This window comes from Dasypus novemcinctus, chromosome 18 (assembly GCF_030445035.2).
Source record: "Dasypus novemcinctus isolate mDasNov1 chromosome 18, mDasNov1.1.hap2, whole genome shotgun sequence".
Lineage (NCBI taxonomy): Eukaryota > Metazoa > Chordata > Mammalia > Cingulata > Dasypodidae > Dasypus > Dasypus novemcinctus.
Genome location: NC_080690.1, coordinates 10,687,700 through 10,712,850, shown reverse-complemented (window position 1 = coordinate 10,712,850; position 25,151 = coordinate 10,687,700). Strand labels below are relative to the sequence as shown.

The 25,151-nt window shown below is 41.1% G+C and overlaps 1 protein-coding gene across 1 annotated transcript in view; it reads left to right on the top strand.

Moving 5' to 3' along the window:
- Window positions 1-25,151, top strand: part of WWOX (WW domain containing oxidoreductase) — a 995,490-nt gene that overhangs the window by 247,756 nt on the left and 722,583 nt on the right. Inside the window, exon 6 of the mRNA XM_058279670.2 lies at window positions 15,514-15,602. Within this exon, the coding sequence (XP_058135653.2) occupies window positions 15,514-15,602 (89 nt within the window). The remainder of the gene's footprint in view (window positions 1-15,513; window positions 15,603-25,151) is intronic.

Here is a 25,151-nt window from a genome sequence, read left to right as displayed (position 1 = left end):
AAGTGGTTTTCATGAGATTTCATTTAACTGAAGCAATGACCCTAGATGGTGGGTTCTATTAGTAAACCTCCTTGATGTATTTCAAATAGGCAAATAAATAAAGAAAACAAAGTAACAACTACCCATGGACCCATCAGTGACTCAGCTGCCAATTCTTAACATTTTACCATCTTTAAGATTTTTTAAAAAACGAAGCACTGGGGATACATTTGAAATCCCATGTACCTCTTCACCACTTTTATCTCCTTTCCCTTTCCCAAAGTAAATACTCTTTTGAATTTGATCCATATAATAATTTGAATTTCATCCATATAATAATATCAATGATGATGGCCAGGTGTCATTTAGTACTTGCTATGTGCTGGGCTTTTGCCCATATGACGGAGAGTCACCTGAGGTATAGAGACATGAAATTAACTTGCCCAAGGCTACAAAGCTAGGAAGATTTGGAGCTAGGCTGTGAGCCCAGGCAGTCTGGCTCCTGGGTCCATGTAGCCTTTATCATCCCCATATTAAAAACCGTTACTGCACATATTTGTATCCATGAGCAATACATTTGTTGGTTTTTAGCAACCGTGTTTAATTGGATTTCTGAATCTGTTTATTAACCTACTTTAGAGAGTGACCTTTCTGGAGAGATGAGTCCCCCAGTACATGGTGAAGATGTTCGCTACTTTGAGTGTTAGCCACATTAATGCGAGTCATTAGAAGAACATTCTTTCTTCTAAAGTCTTTAGTTTTTGTTTCTATTCCAATTCTCATGCCTTTCTTAAGTGTACCTACAATTCTTAGGATAGGGTTGTGTTCTCTGTCTTGGATAGTTTTTATCTTCTTCATATATGAAGAAGGTAATATATATAATATATAGGTATTTATCTTTTGTCTTCTTTCTAAATAGTATGGAAGCAACATCTAGGTTTCTTTTCCTTATAACTGATTTTTTCCCTCAGGTTTAATTCTGCTCTTTATTATCTGCAATGTGGTTTATAATTCCTCTGTAGTCCTTTTAATGTTTTGTGTTTTTTTTTAATTTCTTTTTTCTACCTTTCCAGATTTTCTCACTCTATTCTTTTTTGCTGTTTGTTTTCTGACTCACATACTGCTGAAGTGGCCAACATTTCTAAAATTTCTGCTTTCTGAAGTAGATAATGTTTGGAGGTCAGGCTGTTCTCTAACTCTTTTTTATGATGTTTTTCCATTTCTTGCTTGCCCTTCCTTCCTTTATCTCTTGCCCTGACCATAGTTCCCTCCCCCTTGGATATTAGTCATCCTTAAATGAACATTAAAAAGAGTCAATATTATTAGGGCATGTGACCCCATCTTTTATACATCTGGACACTCTTTCTTAAATGTAAAAGTCAGTAAGTTGGTATGTACAATTCTGTAGCATCAGTGCCACTACCTTGCAGGTTTTGATTGCGAATGACACTACTGTTCTGCAGAATGGATTTTCTTCATTTCTACTTTCTAGCTTCCAACTCTCTACAAATTGATAGAACTTCCCATTTAAAAAAAAATCTTTTATTTTCAATTTCTAATTAAACTGCATCATAGTCAGAAAATATGATCCCTATAGTATCAAGTATTTGATATACATTGACATATCTTTTGTAATCTAGTTCAGGGTTAATTTAGAAATGGGTGCTAGAAAAGCATGTGTATTTTCTGTGTAGATCTTTTACATCAAGTTTATTCGTTGTGGTAGCCAAATATTCTGTTTTGTTTGCTGCTTCATCTATTTCTGATATAACTTATTAAATTTTTGCACTAAGATTGTGAATTTATTTCATCATATTATTTTTGTTTAAGACATATTGCTTGGCACATACAAATTAACTATTTTATATCTTATTGTCCACTTGTTTCTTCCATCATGCAGTGTCCTGTTTTATCTCTATTACTTTTTTTGCCTAAAATTTTGTTTTTGTGTATATTAATATTGCTACACTACCATTCTTGCTGTCTATCGAAATTTCCAGGTATTTTTCTCTCACTTCTTTATCTTTCGGTGTTTGTTTATTCATGTGTGTTAATTAGGCACTGCTAGGTGTGGGAATAGGTATTTCCTAATATTTCAATAGCTTAACATAATATTAATTTATTGATATTTCTACCTTATGTACCAATGCATGTTGGGGTGGGGGCACCCTAGAGCTCCCAGTTGGCTGGAGTGGGGGTAGAATTATATAGATATATATAGTATATCATCTCTAGAGCTAATTTTTAAATTCTGGTCTGTTTGTGCTGCCTTTTAACATGTGAATTTAAATCCATTTATATTTCTTGTGATTATGGATATGTTTTTACTCATTTCTATTTTTCATTTGTGTTTTCTTTCTACCAACCTTTTTCTTTATTGCTATTTTAATTATTTCTGAACATTTTTTGAATTGATCCAATTTATTTATATCTCATGTACCCCATACTACCCCCCCATGGCTAGTTTCCCTCCCCTTTTTTCTTTCTTTTATTCTTTAATTTTCAACATACATATAAACATTTTGTCATACCAAGTATAAATTTTATGTTTCTAGCATTTAACCAACAAAATTGGCCTATACATGTTTATTGATTCAGTGAAATCTCCTCTACCATAACCAAAAAGAAAACAACAACACATCCTTGTTACTGGTTTAGTTCCATCTCCAATTCCTTTTTTTTTTTAAAGATTTATTTTTTATTTATTTCTCTCCCCTTCCTCCCCGCCCCCCCCCCCCCCGCCCCACCATTGTCTGCTTTCTGTGTCCATTTGCTGTGTATTCGTGTGTTCTTCTGTGTCTGCTTGCATTCTCAGTAGCACTGGGAATCTGTGTCTCTTTTGGTTGCATTATCTTGCTGTGTCAGCTCTCCGTGTGTGAGTTGCCACTCCTGGGCAGGCTGTGCTTTTTTTGTGCGGGGCAGCTCTCCTTGAGGGGCACACTTCTTGCGCATGGGCTCCCCTACAGGGGGGCCCCCCCCGCAAGGCACAGCACTCCTTGTGTGCATCAGCACTGTGTGTGGGCCAGCTCATCACATGGGTCAGGAGGCCCTGGGTTTGAACCCTGGAACTCCCATATGGTAGGCAGACGCTCTATCAGTTGAGCCAAATCTACTTCCCTCCAATTTATTTTTAAGTGCAAGTCATTTGGTCCTGTAGCTGGTGGAAATGATGCGCAGAATCAGGTGATGGATTTTTGTGGGTGTTTTGAGTTTTCATCTTTCATGGGTGTTTTAGCTGGAACATATATAAGGTTGCTTGACAGATGTCATTTTAAGCAGGAAACCTCATTTCTTTCTGGAGAATATTTTTTGATCTTTTCTAGTTTATCTGTTAAATATCCCGCCTTGCTTCTGTAGAACCTCTGGAAGATTTCTCTCTTTGCATTCATTCATAATATAAAAATAATTCTTGTCGTCATTCCTCAAATGTGATGATACTATTACATATTTACCGTATGCTTTGCACTCCAGGTTCACATCCATCGTCACTCAGTGTGGACCGCTTCTGAGTCACTGGAGCTCAAGCAGAAAGAACAATGGGCCACTAGGAGAAATGCCTGAATTTCCAAATGACTTATAAAAAATTGTGGCTGCCAATATTACTACTTTACTTTTATTTCTTGTTAGGAATTTGTCCCACATTTAGGGATATGTCATCCTTTAAAAAAAAAAAAAATTAAAGTTGCTGCAAAAACCTACCCTATGGCTGTCCCTGTGTACTTGGGTGTTAGGGATTGAGATATAAAGCATGTGTTTTAATTTACTACAAATGACAATGTGAATTATTGGTTGTTTTGGTTTTCTCTCATAGTCTCCTGCACTGTTCTTGGGAATTGAAATTGGTATAACCTTTTTTGGAGGATACCCAGCAAAAAAAAATCTGTCAACCTTTAAAATGTGGATATCCCTTGACCTAGCAGTTCTACTTCTAGGAATTTTTCTTATAACCAAATTCATATATTGGAAAGGTATTTATTGCAGCATTGCTTTTAGTGGCCTAAAACTGGAAGTAACATAAAATAATATTAATTACAATAAAAGCGATAGCTAGCATTTATGTGATATCTATCTGTTCAAGGTACTTTCCGTGATTATTATCTCACTGCCTCCTCACTAGTACCCCAAGGAGGAGGTACTTCTATTATTCCCATTTTTACAGATAATGAAGCTCAGGCATCACAAATGTAAGTAACAAGTTCACAAAGCTAGTGAAGGACGTGAAGGACTAAGCCCTCAAAGGGACGGAGGGCAGTTTTTAATAAATGGTGGAACACCTCAGCAATGGGCTAATGCCTACTGGTTAAAAAGAATTGGGTGGAACTCTATTGAGATATATTCAATTACATATATTCTTACATGGGGAGAAGTTTGGTGCATTAGGTACAATTCTATGGGTATTAGTTTCCTAGCACTTCCGTAACCATATATCATAAGCTTCGTGGCTTGAAACAATGGGGACTTACTGTTTTACAGTTCTGGAGGCTGTAAGTCCAAAGTCAAGAGCCACGTTCCTTCTCAAGGTGCTAGAGGAGAGGCCTGCCTTGGCCCTTCGAGCTTCGGGTGGCTCCTGACTTTCCTTGGCTTGTGACAGCATCACTTCAGTTTCTGCCTCTATCTTCATGTGACCATCTTCACCCTGTTTGATTCCCCAGATCCCTCTCCTTTTATGAGGACTCCAAGCATATTGGGTTTAGAGTCAACCTAATTCAATGTGACTTCATCTTAACTTGATTGCATCTGCAAAGAGCCTATTTCCAAATAAGGTCACATTCTGTAAATGCACAACTTCTGCAATAAAAATAAAATACTTACACAAATGTGCCAAAAAGGAAAAATAAAGAGAGAAAAAGAATTGTACTTTTTTACTTCCTGATACCTGAAAACATAATGGGAGTATATATATTAAATATATTCTTACCAAAAAAAAAAAATGGTCACATTCTCAGGTATTGGGGGTAGGACTTCAACATGTCTTTTTGGGGGACAGAATTCAACCCATAAAACTATGTTTGTAAAAAAAAGCTACATATATACATACATATACACACACACATATACATACATATATGTATATGGAAAATACGTTCTGGGAAGATTTGTCGACTTGGGGAGGGAACGTTTTCACACTATACATTACCCACTTCTGCATTACTTTTGCTCTCTTCAATAAGCCTGTTTTAGTTTGACATTTAAAGATAAATAGGCAAAGACTATTTAGGATGAATCACAGCTTCTCTCAACAAACCTGCACAGGCAGCCTCAGCACTCCTGGCATTCGGGCTGGATGCTTCTTTATTGTGGGGGGCTGCAGGATGCCCTGTAGGATGCTTACAGCATCCTTGACCTCTAGCGGTTAGCAGCCAGGCCACCCCTCCTCCGAGTCATGACAATCTGAAATAACTCTGGACACTGCCAGGTGTCCCCTGGGGGGTGCAGTCGCCCCTGGTTGAGATCCCCCTGAGGCCGAGTCTGCTCACTGCGGGCTTTCACATGGCAAGGATTGTCCTGAAGATTAGCTGCTTCTGTCTGAGGTTCTTCCAAACTTTGCAAATCATTTGCATTGAATTCAGAATCCTTTAAGCTAGACCGGACAATTCTTGTTTTTCTCTTCCTATTCCATTTAACTCGCCGTTATGGACCTGGGACCTGATCCTGACCACGTATTTTAAGCTATGCATCTTTTCCTGAATCGAGGAGAGGGGCTGACTTTTCTTTTATCAGCAACTTCCCCAGAGTAGGGGGTTCCAGTGTTTAACAAGTTTCATTAAGAGCACAGCTATTAAAATATTCAAAATATATGGACTGTTCCTGTTGAGAACATAATTATACAGTAAATTAGCTGATGTCCAGTATGTTGCCTTTTAAGCACATTTTTGATGTTTCCAGTACTTACATAATATATAGGATATGTTTATTAAGAGTCTTCAACTGTGTATAAAAGTAGAGCAGTCAAAAGTAATGGTGTCTGCTGAAGGATTCTTTATCATATGAATTTACCTTTAGTCATCTATTATTTATTTCAGCTATTTTATATGCCATTATAATAAATATTATGACAGAGAAAGCTTTTACGCTTCAACTTATTGTACTACTCTTTACTTGCCTGCAATCCTTCAGGAAAATGTAACTATGCTTTACCTATAGTTAACGTAAATCATCACTTACATTAGAATGAAAAATTCACCATGAAAAAAGGCTCTTTCTTCAATAGCAAGGCGTAAATGCACAATCATGTTTACTGCCAAACTCCTGTGCCATTCACTGTCCTTCCTTAAACTGTTTTTAAACTGCAAAGTGAATACATTGCATGGAGGGAAATTGGAAGGTTTTTGAATATTTTCACTGTCTTGTTAGTTTCTGGCAAGATAAGCATTTTTTATCCAGAGTGCAAAATTTTGCCAATTACTGTCTAAGCATTTTTAATAGCTTTGCTTTACATGACATGTAACTCATATACCAAATTAAATAAGCTGTTATTCGGTGCAATTTCTCCTTGAATCAGCCTCACAATTACCTATAGATATTGATACTGTTATTTTATAAATTGAGTTCCAGCAGCACAAGGCAAAATTGTTGACCTGTGCATAAGTGAAGAAAGAGTCATCCTGCTTTTCTTATTAGGGATGCATTTATGTTTTGGGGGAGAGGGATGCTCTGGCGCGAAGCTCAGGAGTTCCGGTTGCTTGATGGTAGCTCTGAAGGTTAGGGATGACAAACTCATCCCCTGTCCTTCAAGGCTTAAAAGAAAATCCAGTGCTTTGCAAAGGATCATTTCTCTTGGTTCTCTACTTTGAAATGTGGAATATTCTCTAAGAGGGTTTTTCTTGCTAAATGCACATGGTGTATAGACCTGTATAAATAGGTGCAAACAGAAAAAAAAGACTCTAAAACTCTTCCCTTCCTTGGGTACCCTATCAGAAAGAGCATTGTTCTGCGCTTATTTCTCGTTGACAGACTTGGCTGAGATTGGGCAAAATCCCAGTCATGCTTGCTCCTGATCTTGGTTTGGCTTGTTTGCTGGAGAAGTACAAGAGCCACAAATAGATGCAAGCATTTGCCGACCATGATGCCACCAGCGGGTGCCGCCATCAGCATCACTTAAGTAATACTGGAAAAATTAGTGTTATGAAGTCCCACGGATATTGATGAATTATTAAACCCGTATAGTTAGATGTGAATAATGTCATGTCAATACTATGTTCGGCACCAGTGTCTCTTGCTGCTATAAATGTGACAACTCCTATTTAAGGTTTCAGAACTTAAAATCAGGACTGAAAGTATGTGAAGTGGAAGGGTGAGAGACATCAGCAAAATGCAATTAAGGCCCATTGGATTGGAATTTGCAGGATGCCATTAACAATAAGCTCTGAATGTAGATTATTGCCTTGGTTACATTTCTCTTTTGGCAATGCACTTCTCTTGTAAATTCTAAGTGTGCAAAATAAATATATAAAATAGATGCAAATAAGAATATATAGATGGTGTTAATTTCTTTATAGCTTCTTGGTGTTATATATTGAAGAACATGATGACACGGGTACAGTGCAGTGTAGTATCCTAGTGAAGACATGAGCTTTGGGATTGGATGCTTCTGGGTTGGACCTGGATCTGTGTCTTATTAGCTCTGCCACTTTATTTATTTATCTTTATTTCTCTCCTCCCCACCCCCACCCAGTTGTCTGTTCTCTGTGTCCATTCATTGTGTGTTCTTCTGTGTCCCCTTGCATTCTTGTCAGTGGCATCGGGAATTTGTGTCTCTTTTTGTTGAGTTATCTTGCTGCACCAGCTCTCCATGTGTGCAGCGCCACTCCTGGGCAGGCTGTGCTTTTTTCATGTGGGGTGGCTGTCCTTATGGGGTGCACTCCTTGCTTATGGGCTCCCCTATGTGGGGGACACCCCTGTGTGGCACAGCACTCTTTGCGCGCATCAGCACCGTGCATGGGCTAGCTCACCACATGGGTCAGGAGGCCCTGGGTTTGAACCCTGGACCTCCCATGTGGTAGGCAGATGCGCCATCAGTTGAGCCAAAACCAATTCCCTCCTCTACCACTTTAAACGCTAAGAGTCTCCGTTCTCTCATCTATAAAATGGGGAAAATTATGTCTACTTCAAAAAATTTTTCCTGCTACTCTTAAGGGAGAAAAAAAAAACAAACCAAGAACTTTATAGGTGTTTCTCTCCTTTCCACCCTTATTATCAACAAATAAAGTGAATGACAGTTTCTTTTCGGGAAACACAGAACTCATCTCTTCAGGGGTATGCATATACCTGTCTAATACCCGTGGATTGACATCTTGATGGGAGAATGCAAAATAGTTCATTCCCCCTAAACACTGAATTTAGCCTCTGCAGCTGCAAGTGACCAATCCCCCACAGCTGAAAGAGAATTTTGTTTGAGAATATTGAAGACTGGACTTCCTGGCTCCCAGCGTCCATGGTTTCTGCATCCTTCAGCCTCCATCTGTTGTATTGGTACTGTTCTCTTCTTACCAACTTAGAGATGATGCTTTCAGCACAGCAGAGAAAAGAGCTGCTCCTGCCTGAGCAGCCTGGGACTGCATGGAAAGTGTCTCCCAGGAGGCACTGGTTTGAGCCCAGTGGAGGATGCAAGCCTTGTATGCCATGTGAGCATATTTTGAACATGCTTACATGGTTTCACTCAGCAGTTCCTGTAGCTTGAGTTCCCTGACCAAATGCTTTAGGTTCATTATGGGTAGAAATCAGATAGTGGAGGAAACGCTTCATATACTCCCAGTTAATTCACAAGAAGTTTGTAATACATGATGACTTTTTAAGTAATAATTTTAATGTCTTTAAAATACATCTAACCCTTGGAACTATTTGCATATAGTTTTCTAAAAACCTGTTATGTGAGATATTGCCTTTTCCCCCTCCCATTGTTAGAAAGCAAAATGTGGGTGTGAGATGTTTCTTCTGACATGTTGCACCGAAGGAGGAAGAAAGTCTGTAGAATGTTATTGACCTTTAGAGTGAGTGTTAGTGAATGAATGAATGAATGAATGTGTGCGTTCTCTCTTCTCAATGTTGTCTCTCTTAGTGTTGACCAAGAGCTGGATACAGTGCTGCCCTTGCAGGAGGCAGATACAGATCTCGTGCTTTCCCTGGGGGTTGGCCTCCGAGGGGCAACAGGAGAGGATGGGCAAGAGGGCATGTGAATTTTATGGTCAATATAGAATATGGAAAAGTGATTAAGCTCATGGCTTGGTGTGAATTCTGGCTCTGCCAGTTATTATCTGTGTGAAGTTGTGCAATAGCGTTCTGACCTTCATTTTGCTTATCTATGAAACAGGTGAATAATAATAACCACCCCGTCCCTCTCTCCCTCCCCTCCCCAAACGTAGGGTTGCCATAGGTATGAACAGGTGCTGTGAGGCAAAGTCTTAGATAGTCAGTTGTTCTGAGATTGCTCCCCTTGGCCACTGATGACCCATTGAACATATCAGTGAAGGCTGAAGAGATCCAGGGTACATTCTGATAATGATAATGATGATAAAAACAACAGTAACCATTCACAGTAATATTATATACAGCTAACACTTAGAGTGCTTACCAGGTCCAGGCACCATTTCAAGTACTCAACATATATTATCTCATGTCCTGATAAGGTAGGTTCTATAATTATTCCCATTTTACAAAGGAGAAAACTTAACGTACAAGAAGAGTAAGTGACCTGCTAGAATAATTTAGGTATTGGTGAGTGCTGGAGTTGGGATTCAGCTTGTGTCTGTGGCCTTAATCATCACCTTTTGGGTTCAAAATACTCAATGAGTTTGGGAAGTGGGGCAGTATGGACTCTAGGAGATTCAATGAGTCTATTTCCTCTTGCTCTGCTGTCACATATTGTCCTCCATCTTAGAGAAACTATTCCTCTATTTGAGCTAATTAGGTTAATTTTTATGTAAAAAAAGAAAGGCAGACACATAATTACTGACATGCATTAATGTAGAAAACCTATTGGCATCGTGCATTAGTACTGACCTTCAAAATAATAATAATAATAATACTTAACTATTTATTGAGAGCTAGCTGTATGCCTGTACCTCATGTGTATTATATGTAATCTTTAACCATGTGGGGCAAATACTATTGTGCCCATATTCAAATAAGATGATTGGTACCTAGAGCCTTCAGGTAGCCTCCCTGATGTCTCACAGCTCATGCTGTGTCCTGCTGGTCTGTGGCTCTAGGTCAGCCTGGCTCTGTCATTTCTACTCTGGACATCTCACTATGTCTCTGTTCAAATACCTCTCATTGGTTTCAGACAGTATCACATCCGAGTCCTACTTGGCTAATTTATAGTCATAAAGTGATCCTAGAGATCACTGTTGCGTAACAACAAGAAGGAACCCTTTTGATTTTGTATTTACAGACTCGCAAATTGCCAAGATAGTTTTGGAACTTAATAAAGAATAGATCAAGACCACTTGGTTAAGATGAGGGTGTCAGTGGACTGTGCTACCCATGCGTGCCCCTGGCTCCCAGGGAAGCGAGAGATTGGACAGTACGTGGGTTGCTTATTTCCGTCTTTCTGGCTGAACCCTGAGTTTCGGGATCATGGGGGTTTCTAGCTTCTTAGAAGTGGCCTGATGCTTCATGTGTGAGGTGGAACTCATGCAGTTGTTTAAGAATGGTGAACACTAGCATCTGTACACATAATTTAAAATAAATTAACACTCCTATTTTGCCTAAGATGATAAGTTCATGTGCTAATGTAATTAGAGAAAAGAGCAAGCATTTAGGGGAGGATTGAGAGCCATTTTACAGGTTTTCCAGATTCAAAGACCGCAGTATGAAGTCCTCTCTGTTAAATGCAGATAGATGGATAGACATGTAGGTGGATGATGGACTGATGGATGGACATGTGGGTGGATGGATGGACTGATGGATGGATGAGTGGATGGAAAGATACATAGGTAGATAGAAAGAATGGATAGGAAGGAAGGAGGAGGGGAGAATGGGAGGGAGGGAGGGAAGGGGCAAGAAAGGGAGAGATGGGAAACGGACTTTGGCCCAGTGGTTAGGGCGTCCGTCTACCATATGGGAGGTCCGCTGTTCAAACCCCGGGCCTCCTTGACCCGTGTGGAGCTGGCCATGCGCAGTGCTGATGCGCGCAAGGAGTGCCGTGCTACGCAAGGGTGTCCCCCACGTGGGGGAGCCCCACGCGCAAGGAGTGCGCCCTGTAAGGAGAGCCGCCCAGCGTGAAAAGAAAGAGCAGCCTGCCCAGGAATGGCGCCGCCCACACTTCCCGTGCCGCTGACGACAACAGAAGTGGACAAAGAAACAAGATGCAGCAAATAGACACCAAGAACAGACAACCAGGGGAGGGGGGGAAATTAAATAAATAAATAAATCTTTAAAAAAAAAAATAAAAAAAAAAGAAAGGGAGAAACAGAGGGAGGAAGGGGGATATATGGAAGGCTCCAGTTTAGTCTGAGTTGGTGGGAATCTAGATGCTTTTTTCTTTATCCATATTCTTATGTCTTCTCTGAATTTTTCTATAATGAATATGAGTATGAGGAAGAAGTGGCCTGAAATGAGCCTGGAGGGTAGGCAGGGGCCAGACCATGAACTCTGCGTTAGTTATTCTGTGCTTCACTATCGATTTCCATTTCTCCTCTTTCTGGGCACATGGGGGGTCACATTTCACCACTTTCTGGAAGGTAGCCACAGCCCCATGACCTGCTCTTTGCAATTTGCTGACTTTCCTCTCTGTGCTTTGGTGACTAGCAGTGTTACAGATGGTGTTGGTCCAACTGCCAACCTCGTTGAGCATGGCTGCTCCCGACCTGGGATGGACAGGAAGTGTAAGAATAAATAAACTTTGGTTGTTTGAAGACACTGAGATTCAGGTGTGCTTTTCCTTCCTGAAGCACATCCTGATTGGCACGGAGGTCTCGTGATCCATGCTAAGAAATCTGGACCATCTCTTGGTGGCCATTCCAAGTCTCAGTAGGGCCAATCCAGAGAGCTGGGTCCCACTGAGAAGGCCTGAGCCTCTCATGTTCTAGACTGCGTGATCCAATTCCAACACGTCTTAATAAGAGAGTCTGGGTTCCTTTCTGGTGATGGAACAGCTTTGTATAGTGAATGTGGTGGTGGCTTATATGAATCTCTGCATGTGATGAAATGTCCTAGGATTATACATATAGACATCAAAAAAAAAAAAAAAAGGAAAAAAATTGAGTGCGTATTATAATGAGTATAACTAATACTGCTAATTTATAAATGTGATTGTGACTAAAAGTCTAGGGAGGTTGATGTTAATTGAAAGACAGCTAGAGGATCACCTCTTGTGATTCTATAATTAATTCCAAATAAAAGTCAACAGCAACAACAAAAGTTCTAAACCGAAAAAGTGGGCTAAACCGAAAAAGTGAATTGTGGTCAGACCTGCATTTGCTGTCAGAGCGAGCAGGAAAGCTTCCCTTGGAAGGCCATGCCTCCTGTCTTCAAGTAACAATCAGCAGTTCATGCCTCAAAAAGGCGTTCTGTTGTAATCTGTGAGCCCCTGCATTCCTGTTTAGAACATGTTCCAGAATCAGCATTTCTAAACGCTGCTAAGAGTGTTAGATGATCAGGAGAGCAAACCCTCTAATAAACACACATAAATACATACACACACCCTGATTCTAAAAACGACATTTCCCCCCATTGAACTCAACACAGTCCCCGTGCCATTCTCAAGGTCAGTAGCAGAAACAGGAAACCTGATACCTAGGGCAGGAGAGTTACCTGAATAATTGTGTGGCCTTGAGTCCCTGTCCTCAGGGGCTCAGGAACCCGCAGCTTGTGGATTAGTCTGTTGCACTACTTGATGGCTTGTGACCCCTTGTTCTCCCAGGGAGTGTATGTTCTTGTTTTGTTCTTATTGGTAGTGGCAGCTCTGTGCTGTATTTCAAAGTGAAGGGGGACCACCGAAAGCCAACCTCCCAGCTGTAAGTTACACCTAGAGAAGAACGTCCAGGCTACCTGGTCATGTCATCGTTTTAGTTGGAGTAATGCTTTGGGGTCACCATCTGGGAATATTCTCCTTGTTTGGTTGGGGAAATCTGTGCATGCATTTTTATATGTAGCCCACCTATCTCTGGAGCCTCCATAGGGGGCTTGGCTGAGAAGAACAATCATTTTACCTCCCCACCCCCTCCCCTGACGTAGTGAATATATGACTTGCCTCTTGCTATAAATTCGAATTCTGTAAGACGTGTGTAGTGGCAAGCGTCATGTTCTGAGTGAGGCTTGGGGACAGAGGAGGGAAGGTGAGGCTGAAAGGCTGCTCAGTTTGCCAGCTCTGAAGGGCACACTGGAGCTGTGGAGCATGTATGGGGCTTCAGGATCTTTGTGGGGAATAAAAGTTAGCCACTGACACAGTTACACTCTGCAGGGACTTTATCTGTCAGCTTCACGTGGTTCATTGAGGCAGAAAGTATGCGAGGCACTGCTCCTCTGGAGGCTCAAGCTCTGCGTGCCCTCTGTGACCTCGCTCAAATTTCTTAACTTCTCTCGGATTCAAGTTTCCTCTCTACCATGAGGGGCCTGGCCTCACCTTCCCGTGGACCTTCTGACTCTAATAGCTCCCGGACTTAGGGAGTGTAAACAAAATCCATTTGTTGGCATTTCCCCCTCTTCCTGGATCAAGTTCATGCTTCTCTTCCTCCCAAAATCTGCACAGTTAAGCATCTGCCACTGTTCTCCAAGACCAGGAATATAAATCTGCATTGGCAAGTCTTGCCTTTGTCACTGATATGCTCTTGGGGTTTGGGGAACTCATTTTATCACCCGTATCTCCTTTCCCTAAAACTGGGCTCTGTTAGGAGACAGGGGTCCTCCAGGATCTGACTGTCAGCCATCTGGTCTGATCTGGTCTGATCTGCTCTGATCTGGTCTTCGGGGAAGAGCCTTGGCCATCACTCACTCTTTCATCCACCACGCTGCACTGTAGCTCACCCAAGCTGCCATTTATTGCTGAACGGTGCCAGGTTTGTAACTAACTTATAATGCAGGGAAAGAATTGGGCCTGCTGGCTGTCTTATCTCCGTCTTCTTATTTGTTGAACACCCTCTGTCTTCCACGTAGGGTGTTCGGTGTTTAACAGTTATCCTTACAACTCTGTGGTAGATAATTAATATTCTCCTTTTACAAATGAGGAAACCGAGAATCAGAAATGTTATATGGCCCAAAGTCTCAAACCTAATAATTGAGTTCAGTATTCTTTCTAGTTGTCTCTGCCTGGTGTTTATTGTTCAAGGCTTAGGACTTGGGTTAGAGCCCAGGACTTAGGAGGCCAAGATTAATGGGCGTGGAGACACTAAACCTCTCAGCACAACTTGTAACCATCCCTGAGTAAGATAGCTAGGGTGGAGGATGTTCAAGCAGTGCTGTTTGGTCCCCCCTTCATAGCATTGCAGATATCATGTTATTCTCCATAGTCTTTCTTTAGCATCACAGTCTAGACAAGAATTCCCAGATTAACCATTTGTTTTATGGGACTCTTCTTACCTGAATAGGCAGATGGCTCTGGTTTTGTTGGCTGTCTCTCCCTCAGTGGAACAAGGTCTAAGAAGAGATAGTGTTTAGTGTTTAATCTCACACTCCAAAGTCCAGCCAGACATAAAAATTGGGTGTGCTCCCATAAATACGAAGTAAGTTGGAAAGGTAACCCTGGACTTTATCCTTCCAGAATGGTGCTGGGAGGCTGGCCAATGGAACATGATTGTTCAAATCTTGACTGGTCCAGTCCTACTTTCTTTCCAGGAGGGAACTTTGACTTTGAAGTTAGACTGACTTGAGGTCAGTCCTCACCCACTCCCCTTTTTAGCTCTGCCATCTCTTGGAAGATCTCCTTGTAAAATGGGGAAGATATCATCCATCTTTCAATTGATGCAAGGATTAAATGAGACAATGCCTATAAATTGCCTGGCCCATGGTAGGCTCTGAATAGACGATAGCCTCTGATGGGATCATTAATATTTGCAAGTGGCCCACCTGTCTATAGAGTTCCATAGATTTCTTGATTCTCTGTGGGGTTTGTGTCAGTCAGGATCATCAGCATAGATTAGTTTTGCCAGTTTCTGTACTTTATATAAAAGAATTGTCTTTAATGTGTGATGCAGGCTTGGTGGAATCAAGATAGCAGCTTTCCAGATTATAAAATTTTGTCTGCTGAATCGTTGAGCTAGGTTTTTTCCTGCTGTCCCCAGATCATTATCGTTTTTAGGGCGCCGATTAAGAGGAAATAATGTTAGCCTGAAGACTCTTTGGAGCCTCTTCCTTTGCTGAGTGAAAAACAGCACAAGCCCCAGCCTGTGGGTTAACAGAGTCTCAGTCTCACGTCCCACCCGAACTTGGCAGTAAAAGCTCCGTCCTTCCATTCGTTCCGATGATTTATATTCTCTCTGGGCGTCTAATATTAAACAAGGGAATTCCGACATGTTCCATAACACATTTACTGTAACTTGATACCATGAACTAAACTTGCTGTTATTTATCATTTCTTTTTATTTTCTCTCATTCCAGCATAAAGCCAAGGTGGAAGCAATGACCCTGGACCTTGCTCTGCTCCATAGCGTGCAGCATTTTGCTGAGGCGTTCAAGGCCAAGAATGTGTGAGTGTTCCAGGGGAGAATTATAGATCATAATTCCTTGCTATTGTAATATCTTTATCAGATGGACACGACTGGGGGAACCCAACGCTGTTATGTTGTCTCGGCGTCCAAACGGGAGGCCCATTTATATTGGCCCCGTTAAGGCATACCATATTTCCTTGACTCTAAGTCACCCTCATTATGAGATGTGTCATCAATCTAATGACAGCTTCCCAGGAAAAAATAAAAGACACCATTCAAGCACTTGTAGAAGCGGCTTATAAAATCCAGCCAGTTGTAAGATGCATCCTGATTACAGACAGGTTTGCAGGTGGGAAAAAAGTCCATCTCAGAATCAAAGAAGAATATATTTTAATTGGTTTCAGGACTGGGTAATCTCAGTTCTCCTGTACTACAGGGAGGCTGAGAACCAACTGATGAACCAATATCGATGCATTATTAGTAATTAAAGTGTAGAGTTAACTTTAGGCCTCACTCTGTGTGTTGTACAGTTCTCTGAGTTTTGACAAATGTATCCACCATTACGGTATCATGGAATGGTTTCACTGCTCCCAGAATGCTCTGTGCTTGGCTAGGTACATTTTAATTATAATATTTTGTTTCCAAGTGTTTATTTTTGTGGTTACCTCATATTTATGGCAAGCAATCCTGATTTTTCATTTAACAGAGTGGTTTAACTTTCATTACAAAATAACTTCATTTAATATTTTTTTAAGTGAGTCGATTTAAACCTGAGGATTAAGTTAATAATAGTGCAGGGGTGCTGAGGATAAGATAATTACCCAGTCGGCACCAGAATGACTGGGTTTGGAAAACTCTGAAAAATTACAGCCGTCTTCGGGTTAGGCTCTGTTCAGAATGTTTGGTTTTACAGTTCTCAGAGTGGGTGACAGATGTGAGGGGTGGTATCTTAAACCATGTATTTTGAATTGTATAATGCTATGTAGCTCTGACCTTGAAATGTTGTCCAGTGTCCACACCCTTTTGTGTCTCCCTTAATTTCTCATTCTGATTTCAGACTGTTAAAAAGTATGCTATCTAAGGTTCTTTCTAGGTCACGTAATTGGCCTGAGTCATTGAGGTCTGGATGCAGAGTCCTTACTTACCAAGAACCAAAGCATCCCCTAAGTGCAGGCCCCGTGGCCCCAGGAACAGAAACCATCGCCCAGCCAGCCAGTAAACCCCGGTGAAACGTACTGTGTGTTGGATAGCAGTACTTGCTCGGCAACCTGCCGCTGCTAGGCCGGGCCACACCTGCCGGAGGAGCCCAAGTCAGGGTCTGACAGTAGCTTTCAAGTCATGTCTTCATTTACTCCTTCATCATTCATTTGCCTCCATGTTCATTCACTTAACCTGTATTTAATGAGTGCTGCTGAAGCCCCAGGCAGTCTTCTAAGCACTGGGGAGAGTGTGGTGGTCCTTGGGAAGCCGAGTTCACCTCAACAAGCGATCATTGCAATTGTCAGCAAGAGGTGTTTCATTGCTAACAGCTGGCTTCTCAACCTAATATCTTTGTGGTCACTTGGGAGGGAATAATAACAGCCCTACCACCACCACCACTAGGGTGTTAGCAGCTCATTTATCGAGTGCTTGCTATGGGCCACACAGGAAGAAGTTTGCATGGGTTTCCTAATTCTCAAATCAGCCCTTTTGGGGTGCGTGCTGTGGTTATCTCCATTATACAGATGAGGAAAGTGAGGCCAGGAAGGATGCATCATTCACCCGGAGGCACACGGCTGGCAAGGAGGGGGCCCAGGTCCTATGTGGTCACTCCAGTGCCCCTACCTTTGTCCACATGGAGGCCAAGACTCAGAAGGTCAGTGACTTTGCCAGGTTCACTTTGCAGGTTGGCGGCAGATGCAGGATTTTGGTCAGTTCTTCTGCCCCTGCGCTCTCTCTGATAACTGTGCAATAGCCCCAGTTCTCTGCCTCTATGAGTCTCCCTCTTTTTCCTGTGCCAGATAGCATTGGAAGGGAGTAGTTTTGCTGAAAAGTGCCAACTGTCACATAATAGGACTATCTCCCAAGTCTTTATGGGACCATTAGTTTTTAACCAATAAATAGTTTGGAAATCATCAAATTTAAGTGCCTTGTGCACTCACCAAAATTCAAGCTCTTAGAGAAAGCTACCACGCATTTTAGCCTAATCCTTGATTTTAGCGAATGATTTTAAGTTTTGTATCCTAAGTTCAGAAACAGGGGCGATTTTTCTTTTAGAAAACTGTCGGGCCAGCCTCTGTGTCTATGTCTCTTGAGAGTACAGAGTTTTACATGGCTTGGAGAAATATTGTGGTGGCTAAACTATGCATAAAAAAACGAGTGATTTTGCTTTTGAAATACTGCCAAAGTGAAATCTCACGTGGATAGACAGATGACAGTTTAGTACTTACAGGTCTTTAGATTCTGAGAACTGTCAGAAGTGAATTCAAGTGCTAGTGACTCAGCTGCCAAAAAAACACGTGTAGCTCTGTTCTTATCATCACTTCCCATCTTTAGACATTAAAATTTCCTTGTGTGTAAAACATAATGACAAATGAAAGAAAGGCTGCCAGTTCAGAACCAATCTCTTTTTGTGCTGTTGGACTGAGGAGAGGAAAAACCCTTACATTTAAATTCCCCGTGGATGCCACCATTTAATACACCATTTCGAAGCCTGTGTGGGAGCGCAGCAGAGTGTTGTCGGGCGCTGTGCATTCCCTCGGCTCGTGCTCTAGTTCAAGTGCGTTTCCCCGCACTGAGGCAGTGTATTGCTCATCCCTATACTGCAAAAGGTAGAAACAGATGCTACATGCAAACACTGACGGAAGATGCTGCTCGTTGTACTGCACAGCCCCCCTCCATCTGCCTTCTAGCAGGAGGGGATGTGGCTGCAGCCTCTTTGGGGATAGCTGCGTCTTTTTTTGAGGAGGCATACTCTAGAATGAGTACTGTTAGTACGGCTTATGAAATAGAAGGTAGCTGCTAGTTAATTTTTTGTTTATTCCAAGCAATGTGCTAAACACTTACGCATGTACTCTTTCTGTAATTTCTTAAATAACCCTAGACATTAGTCATTATCATTTCCATTTTACAGATAAAAAGCCCGAGCACCAAGAGGCTAAGTCACTTTCCCAAGTTTAGCAAGTGGTGCCTCCTGGATTTGAATCTGAGTCTGAATCCAAAGCGACTCTGCTCTTTCGTTTCTTGCCTCATTTCAAGTTGTTTTCAGTATGGATTTCTGTATTGGTTACCTATTGCTGAGCAATACGTTACCCCCAACACGTGGTGGTTTAAAACAATAAACATTTATATTCTCTTCCTCTATTTGCTTAAAATCAGAATTGAAATGAGGTCCATGCATTAAAATATGTGTCTTAATTCTCTTGTAATCTCTAGGGTCCCCTCATTCCCACCCCCACCCTACTATTGTTTTCTTTTTTGGATGCAACATGTTTGTTTATGGAACCAGGCGGTTTGTCCTGCAGAGTGTTCTGCAATCTGGTTTTGGATGACTGCATCCCTGTGGTGTCAGTCAACATGTTCTTTTGTCTCCTTTGTTTCTTGTGAATTCGTAGCCTGCTCTAGAGGCCTGAACAAATTCATAGGCAGGAGTACAGTCTGCCATCGAGAGAAGACAAATGTCTGGTTGGCAGTGCCAGGTTTTTTCACATCTGCATGCCCTGATCAATTCACCTATCTGCCCACTCTCTCTCTATCTACCCTCCTCCGTTTCCACTCATTTATTCTGCTCTCCTCCACTCACTCTTCCGGGTGGTCAGCCCGGGAAGCCTCAGCCTGTCTCCTCAGCAGGTCTTCCCAGAGCTGGTGGTGGTGGTTGGCCAGTATGTCTCGGGTAAATTATCTTGGGCATTACTGGAAAGTTCCAAACCAAAGCCTGTGGTAAATCCTGACTGAACTGAGTTTTGAAGGATATTTTTGTTTAAACTATAAACCTGGAGATTAGCCAGACCCCATACCGCTAGGCAGGGGGAGGAGGCGTCCATCAGAGGATGGAGAGATGGGACCCTTTCTAGTCATTCAGACCAAATATTGAGATTTTTCTGAAATGGACTTTGAAACAATAGTATGCGGTTTGTGATGCTTTCGCAGATTTTCATCTCTCGTCCTAGCTACTTGCTTTACTCAAAGGTACACATTTTGAACAGGGCCTAGAACAGTGTCCAGCACATACTAGGACCTCTGTGAATGTGTTTTTATTTACTTTCTCAAAGAATGTTTTATAACTTGAGTTCCTTATATCCCTGACATGGATTCCAATCATGGAGTTTAAAAAGTGGGTGATGGCATCTAATGTAGGGAATCCATGACCTGTCAGCTCATGTAATATTGCCCAGGTATTTTGTATTTTGATTCATCCTGGAAACTAATTGAAATCGACCTACATTGAAGAGTATATATATAAATAATTCTAAAGTTTTCCAGAACTTTGCTTTTGACCATGGATTACTATTTTCTCTTTTCAATATTCTGTCTCCAGTATGATTGCAAGAAACTAGGCTTTTGTTTCACTTAGAAAATAATAAAGAATATTGGTGTTTGAAAAAAAGTTAAAAATAACAGTTTTCTATCATTTCTTTACTTTTCAAACATTAGAGGAGGAAACTTTATTTAGTTTTACTAAATTGCTTTCAGAACTTGAATCCACTAATCTCAGATATCATATTCTTGGTTTTCTTTTTCCAAATTTTGCTGTCCTAAATCCTTCAATGAAAGTGGGTGGGCTATAAGTTATAAATAAATTCCAAATTTTGAGGGATAAATTACCCTAAAGACTAATGTGTAAATTACAGCTTAATCTTTTGTATTCCTCTCTAGCATAATTTTAAGAATAATGTTTTAACCAACATATCTGCATTGCTCTTTGCTCAGCATGAGAAATCCATTTTTGGTTTGCCTAACAGAGACTCATATTGCTTTGCTTTTCTATACAGCATGAAAACTAAAAGAAAAGAAAAACAGAGAGGCAGATTTTTTAGCTGTAATGAATGCTCTAAGTCTAGATCTTACTTATGATTTTTAGGAATTTTTTAACATCTATGAGCTAATTTTTCCCAACCTGTTTTCCATCTTAAGGTATTAAGAATCATATTCTGGAAAATGTAATACATCTGAAAATATCAGGGGAGAACACTTTCCTCATAAGTAAAAATTTTTGCCTTTAGGTATAAAATCTTTTGAAATAATTATTTTTAAAAAATTTCTAAAACAGATTATACACTGTCATCTCCTATTAAACACATTACTAACTTGAAAGGGTGATGTAATGTAGCAGTAGGCAGACATTTCTGTAAAAGGCCAGAGAATAAGTGGTTTCGGCTTTGCAGGCCATAACTTCTGTGTTGCCACTACTCAATTCTGCCCCTGTAGCATGAAAGCAGCCACAGACAATATGTAAATGGAGAAATGTATTTGAATAAAACTTATTTTGCAAACCAGGCGACAGGCTGGATTTGGCCAGGGGGCCATTTACCAACCCATGGTGTAGTGGAGAGAACACAGGTTTTGGGGTCAACTGCATTTAGGTTTAAATCCAGCTCTGTCTACCATTTACTGGCTGTGTGGCCTTGGGCAAACCACTTAGCATCTCTGGGCCTCACTTTCCAGGCTCTGTAAAGTGGATAATTACAAACATCTTGCAGGGTTGTTGAGGAGAATAGCTATAATGCATGGAATAATATCACTATTATGAATGTCTTTATTTCCCCTCTTGATCCTAAACTGATTTGAGAAGGTTTTTAAGAATATATACTGCATGACCAGATAGACATAAAACATCTACTTTAAACAGGGAAAAGTGTGTGTGTGTAAAAGTGGATTAGTAAGAGTTGATCAGAAGACAGAGGATGTGAGGATCTTGTAAGACTTTTCACAATCATTAAAATTAGGCATCAGAATGAGCTTTGAGAGTCCTGGCAACCTTGAGAAGAGGGGATAGGAGCTTCATATTGCCCACAAGCTGTCAGCTTAATGAGAACCGAGGAGAAATCATTGTTGCTACAGTGATGTCCAGCTGAGAAGCACAGAGTACCTATTATTCTACCTCTCCCCCTCTTTTGTTAGCCTTTATTTACATTGATGCGGGGGGCCTTGGGACTAAGGGATGCTCTACAGTTCTCTTTCAGGAAAAAAAAAGAGGCATAGAGACTCTGTTTTTTCTTTTTTTTTTTTGTCATTGGTAGGTTTGTCTCCCTTGGCTTTGTGTTTTGTTTTGTTTTTCCCAGAATGGAATCCAACTTGATTTGGATAAGTGGGATACAGTGGAACATACTGTAAAAAATCAAACTGGGGTACCAAAGTACTCCATCAGCCTTCCTTTCCCCTTCCAGTCTTTCATTTTTTCTTTCACCTGCGTCTGTATTCACTGCTTACTGTCATGCCAGGATCTGGGCTAGACGTTGGAATGAAATCATTTGCCAGATGCTTAAGAATGTTCTGGTAATTCTATATGATGACAATCTTCAGAAACATATCCTTGACAGAGAAGAATAATTATTAAATTAATTGGGGTTGCAATTAAATTTGTCAACAAAATTCATTGAGTCTTTCTGTTGTCATTAAAAGTCATTACTGCTAAGGAGTAAATGGAAATGTGTTTGAATTACCTACAATGATGTTTGCAACATAAACATTTTTGATTTCCCAACAGAATTCTAGGTTCAGACACTACTATCGTCTTTCTTGAAATCAAGGTGATGTATGTTAATTGAAGACACAAAAAAATTCCCTTCCAGGAAGAAATAAAAGCCAAGCTTTAGAGGATAGATAAAATTACTCTGTGGTTTCCTCCTCAAACCTCCCACCACCCCACAATGCGCACAAAAGCTGATGCTATGTCTTTATCTCTAGCAAATAATATTAATTTTATTCAGTTGTTAAGCAACGATTCACTTAAAGCATCGGACTAGAGCAAAGGTCAGCGAACTTTTTCTGTAAAGGATGAGCTCGTAAATAATTTTGCCTTTGTGAGCCTTGGTCTCTGTGGCAACTACTCAACTCTGCCATTGTGGTACAAAAGAAGCCACAGACAATATGTAAATGAAAAGGCATGCTGTGTTCCAATAAAAGTTTATTTACAAAAGCAGGAAGTGGGCTGGATTTGGCCTGGAGGCTATGATTTGCTGACCCCTGTAATACAGCCTCCTGTCCCTTGAAATGTAACTTGTTTTAATAGCATCCTATGTCACCATGAGAAATGCATGCCATTTTTCTTGGAAAATGGATTATGTTAGGTCTGGTCAGGATAAATATATATAACCGATGTTGTCTGCACGGCTAATTTCAATTCTCTGCAGAAAGTACCCTGTGGTACTTAAAGGCTGAGAAGAAAAAAGAGATTGAATAGACCAGTGTACTATGCCGAGCTTTGAAAATAGCACTGTGTCAAGCAGGGTAGCCAACTAAGTACCGTTTAAATAATGAAGACACCGAAGTCTTCATTGGAGCTTGGAACCAGATAATGGTAAAGTTAATAACAATTGCTAGTATTTGTCAGCTCTTTTGTCATGTGTCATGCACTGCTAAGCACTCAGGCACCATCCCATCTTATCCTTAAAAGAACTCAAAGGATAGTTAGGAGAGGGGTAGGTTCTTATGGTTCAGCCTAATGTAATGATGAACCACATTCTACAGGTCAAGAAATTGAGGATTAAAGCAATTAAGGACCTTGACCTAGGTCCCATCTGCTAGTAGGAAGCCGGGCTCGAACTTCGTCCAAACTCTCCCCTGCCCCTGAGTTCTGAGTAAGTTTGGAGAATTGGAAAGATCTGTCTCATTTGGGAAATTCATCATGTAGAATCTTTTGCCTCTGAAGGGGATTTGTCCCATTATTTTGATGGATGACTACCCCTGCTTACTAGGGCAATTATTAAGGTCACTTCAAGGTTAGAGAGATGTTTCGTCCAGCCAATTTTCTATCACCAAGAGGAAACTATTGAACTGAAATATCTGTAAAGAAGGTTGAACAGACTCAATAGGAGAGAGGCTTTCCCCTCAACTCAGGTGCTCAGACTGTTTCTCACCAAAGATCCAGAATGTTCCTCCCTATGGGGTCAGTGTAAGCAGAAATGGCAGCTATTTACTCTCATTTGCCATTGTCTTTATACATTTACTCCAAAGGTCAGTGTTCATTTCCCCTTTGTTCCCTGCTTGTCTTCAAAATGATCCTTATCATTTTGGCGGAAGAAGACCAGGGAGTCATTTGGCAATTTGTACCTTTGAACTGCTGGAGCCATCTCTCTCAAATGCAAACCCAAGCGCAATACTATCCTGTGGAAAAATCCTTCAGGATCGCCCTGCTGCCAGAATCGGGAAGTCCACGCTTGCTGGTGTGACTGGCCAAGGCCTCTGGGATCCGGCCTTTTCTCCCCCTTTAACTTACGGCCATGGCCTCCCAACTCTGAGCCCCTCCCCTCTGCCCCTCGCAGAGATGCTTACCGGGCAGAGATGCTTACCGGACCTGGGTCTCCTGTTGCCAACCTCCTGCGTGTCCATCACCTGCTCATTTGTGCCTTTGCATCATGTCCTCTGTGGTGCCCTCGTATCTTCCTCTCCCCCCCGCACCACAGTTGAATTGACGAAGGCACTTCAAGGAGCATCAACAACACATCCAGTCATCACATGTGGCCCACGTTGGTGACACTTTTTTCTGTGTTGGTTTTTCTTGGTTAGAATGAGCCCCTGGAGAAGCCGAAACCTTGGCTAATTCACCTTTATCTCAGCTCTGACTCCTTCCCTTTTCTCATCTTCAGTTTCTTCATCAGTAGAATTGGAAGATGATAATCACATCACTCTGGGGTTGTTGTGAGAATAAAGCATAAGACCTGGTACCTAATAAACACTTAACACATTTTAGCTTTTATTTTCACTATTTTTATCATCATCCTCATTTACCGCTTCCTAGTAAGCAGGACGGATGGATGAATGGGTGGGTGGGTGGGTGAAGGATGGAAGATCAAAAATGGAAACTCATAGTTCTCAATGGTAAACTGAATTCTGCTTTTAGGGCTAATTTAAGGATCTTAAATTGGTCCCTCCTTAGGCAGTGTAATGGTTATATATTTATAGATCTAGGGAGACAGGTTTTTAATAATCATATAAACAATAGTTATTTTAGGCAAGAAATATAAGGGTTCCCTTCTCGGAATCTATGACATTTGTCTCTTTAGAGCCAGAGCTTCCCAGGTGTGAGAATGTAGCAGTGGCCAAGCCAGCCTGGCGCTATCAGGGCCTGACACCTTAGAGCCGAAACGATATCTTCTTCTTTGATTTGCACTCAGACCACCCACATAGCCTTTCGTACAGCAAATCCGTGGCATTAGGGTTGACATTTGGTTACTCTCAGAAAAATCTTGGTTTATGTAAGACTTGGAAAAAGAATTTTAGCTTCTGTGGTTCAGAATTATATTTCCCAAGTTGGCCCACGAATCCCAGTTTTTCTCCTTGTGCCATCCTAACCACCCCTATTGTCACATAGGAATTCTATGTTTACATAATTGACATGCTGGGAAGTTGTGCTTAAACCACACTGAAATCACATTCTAATAACATGGG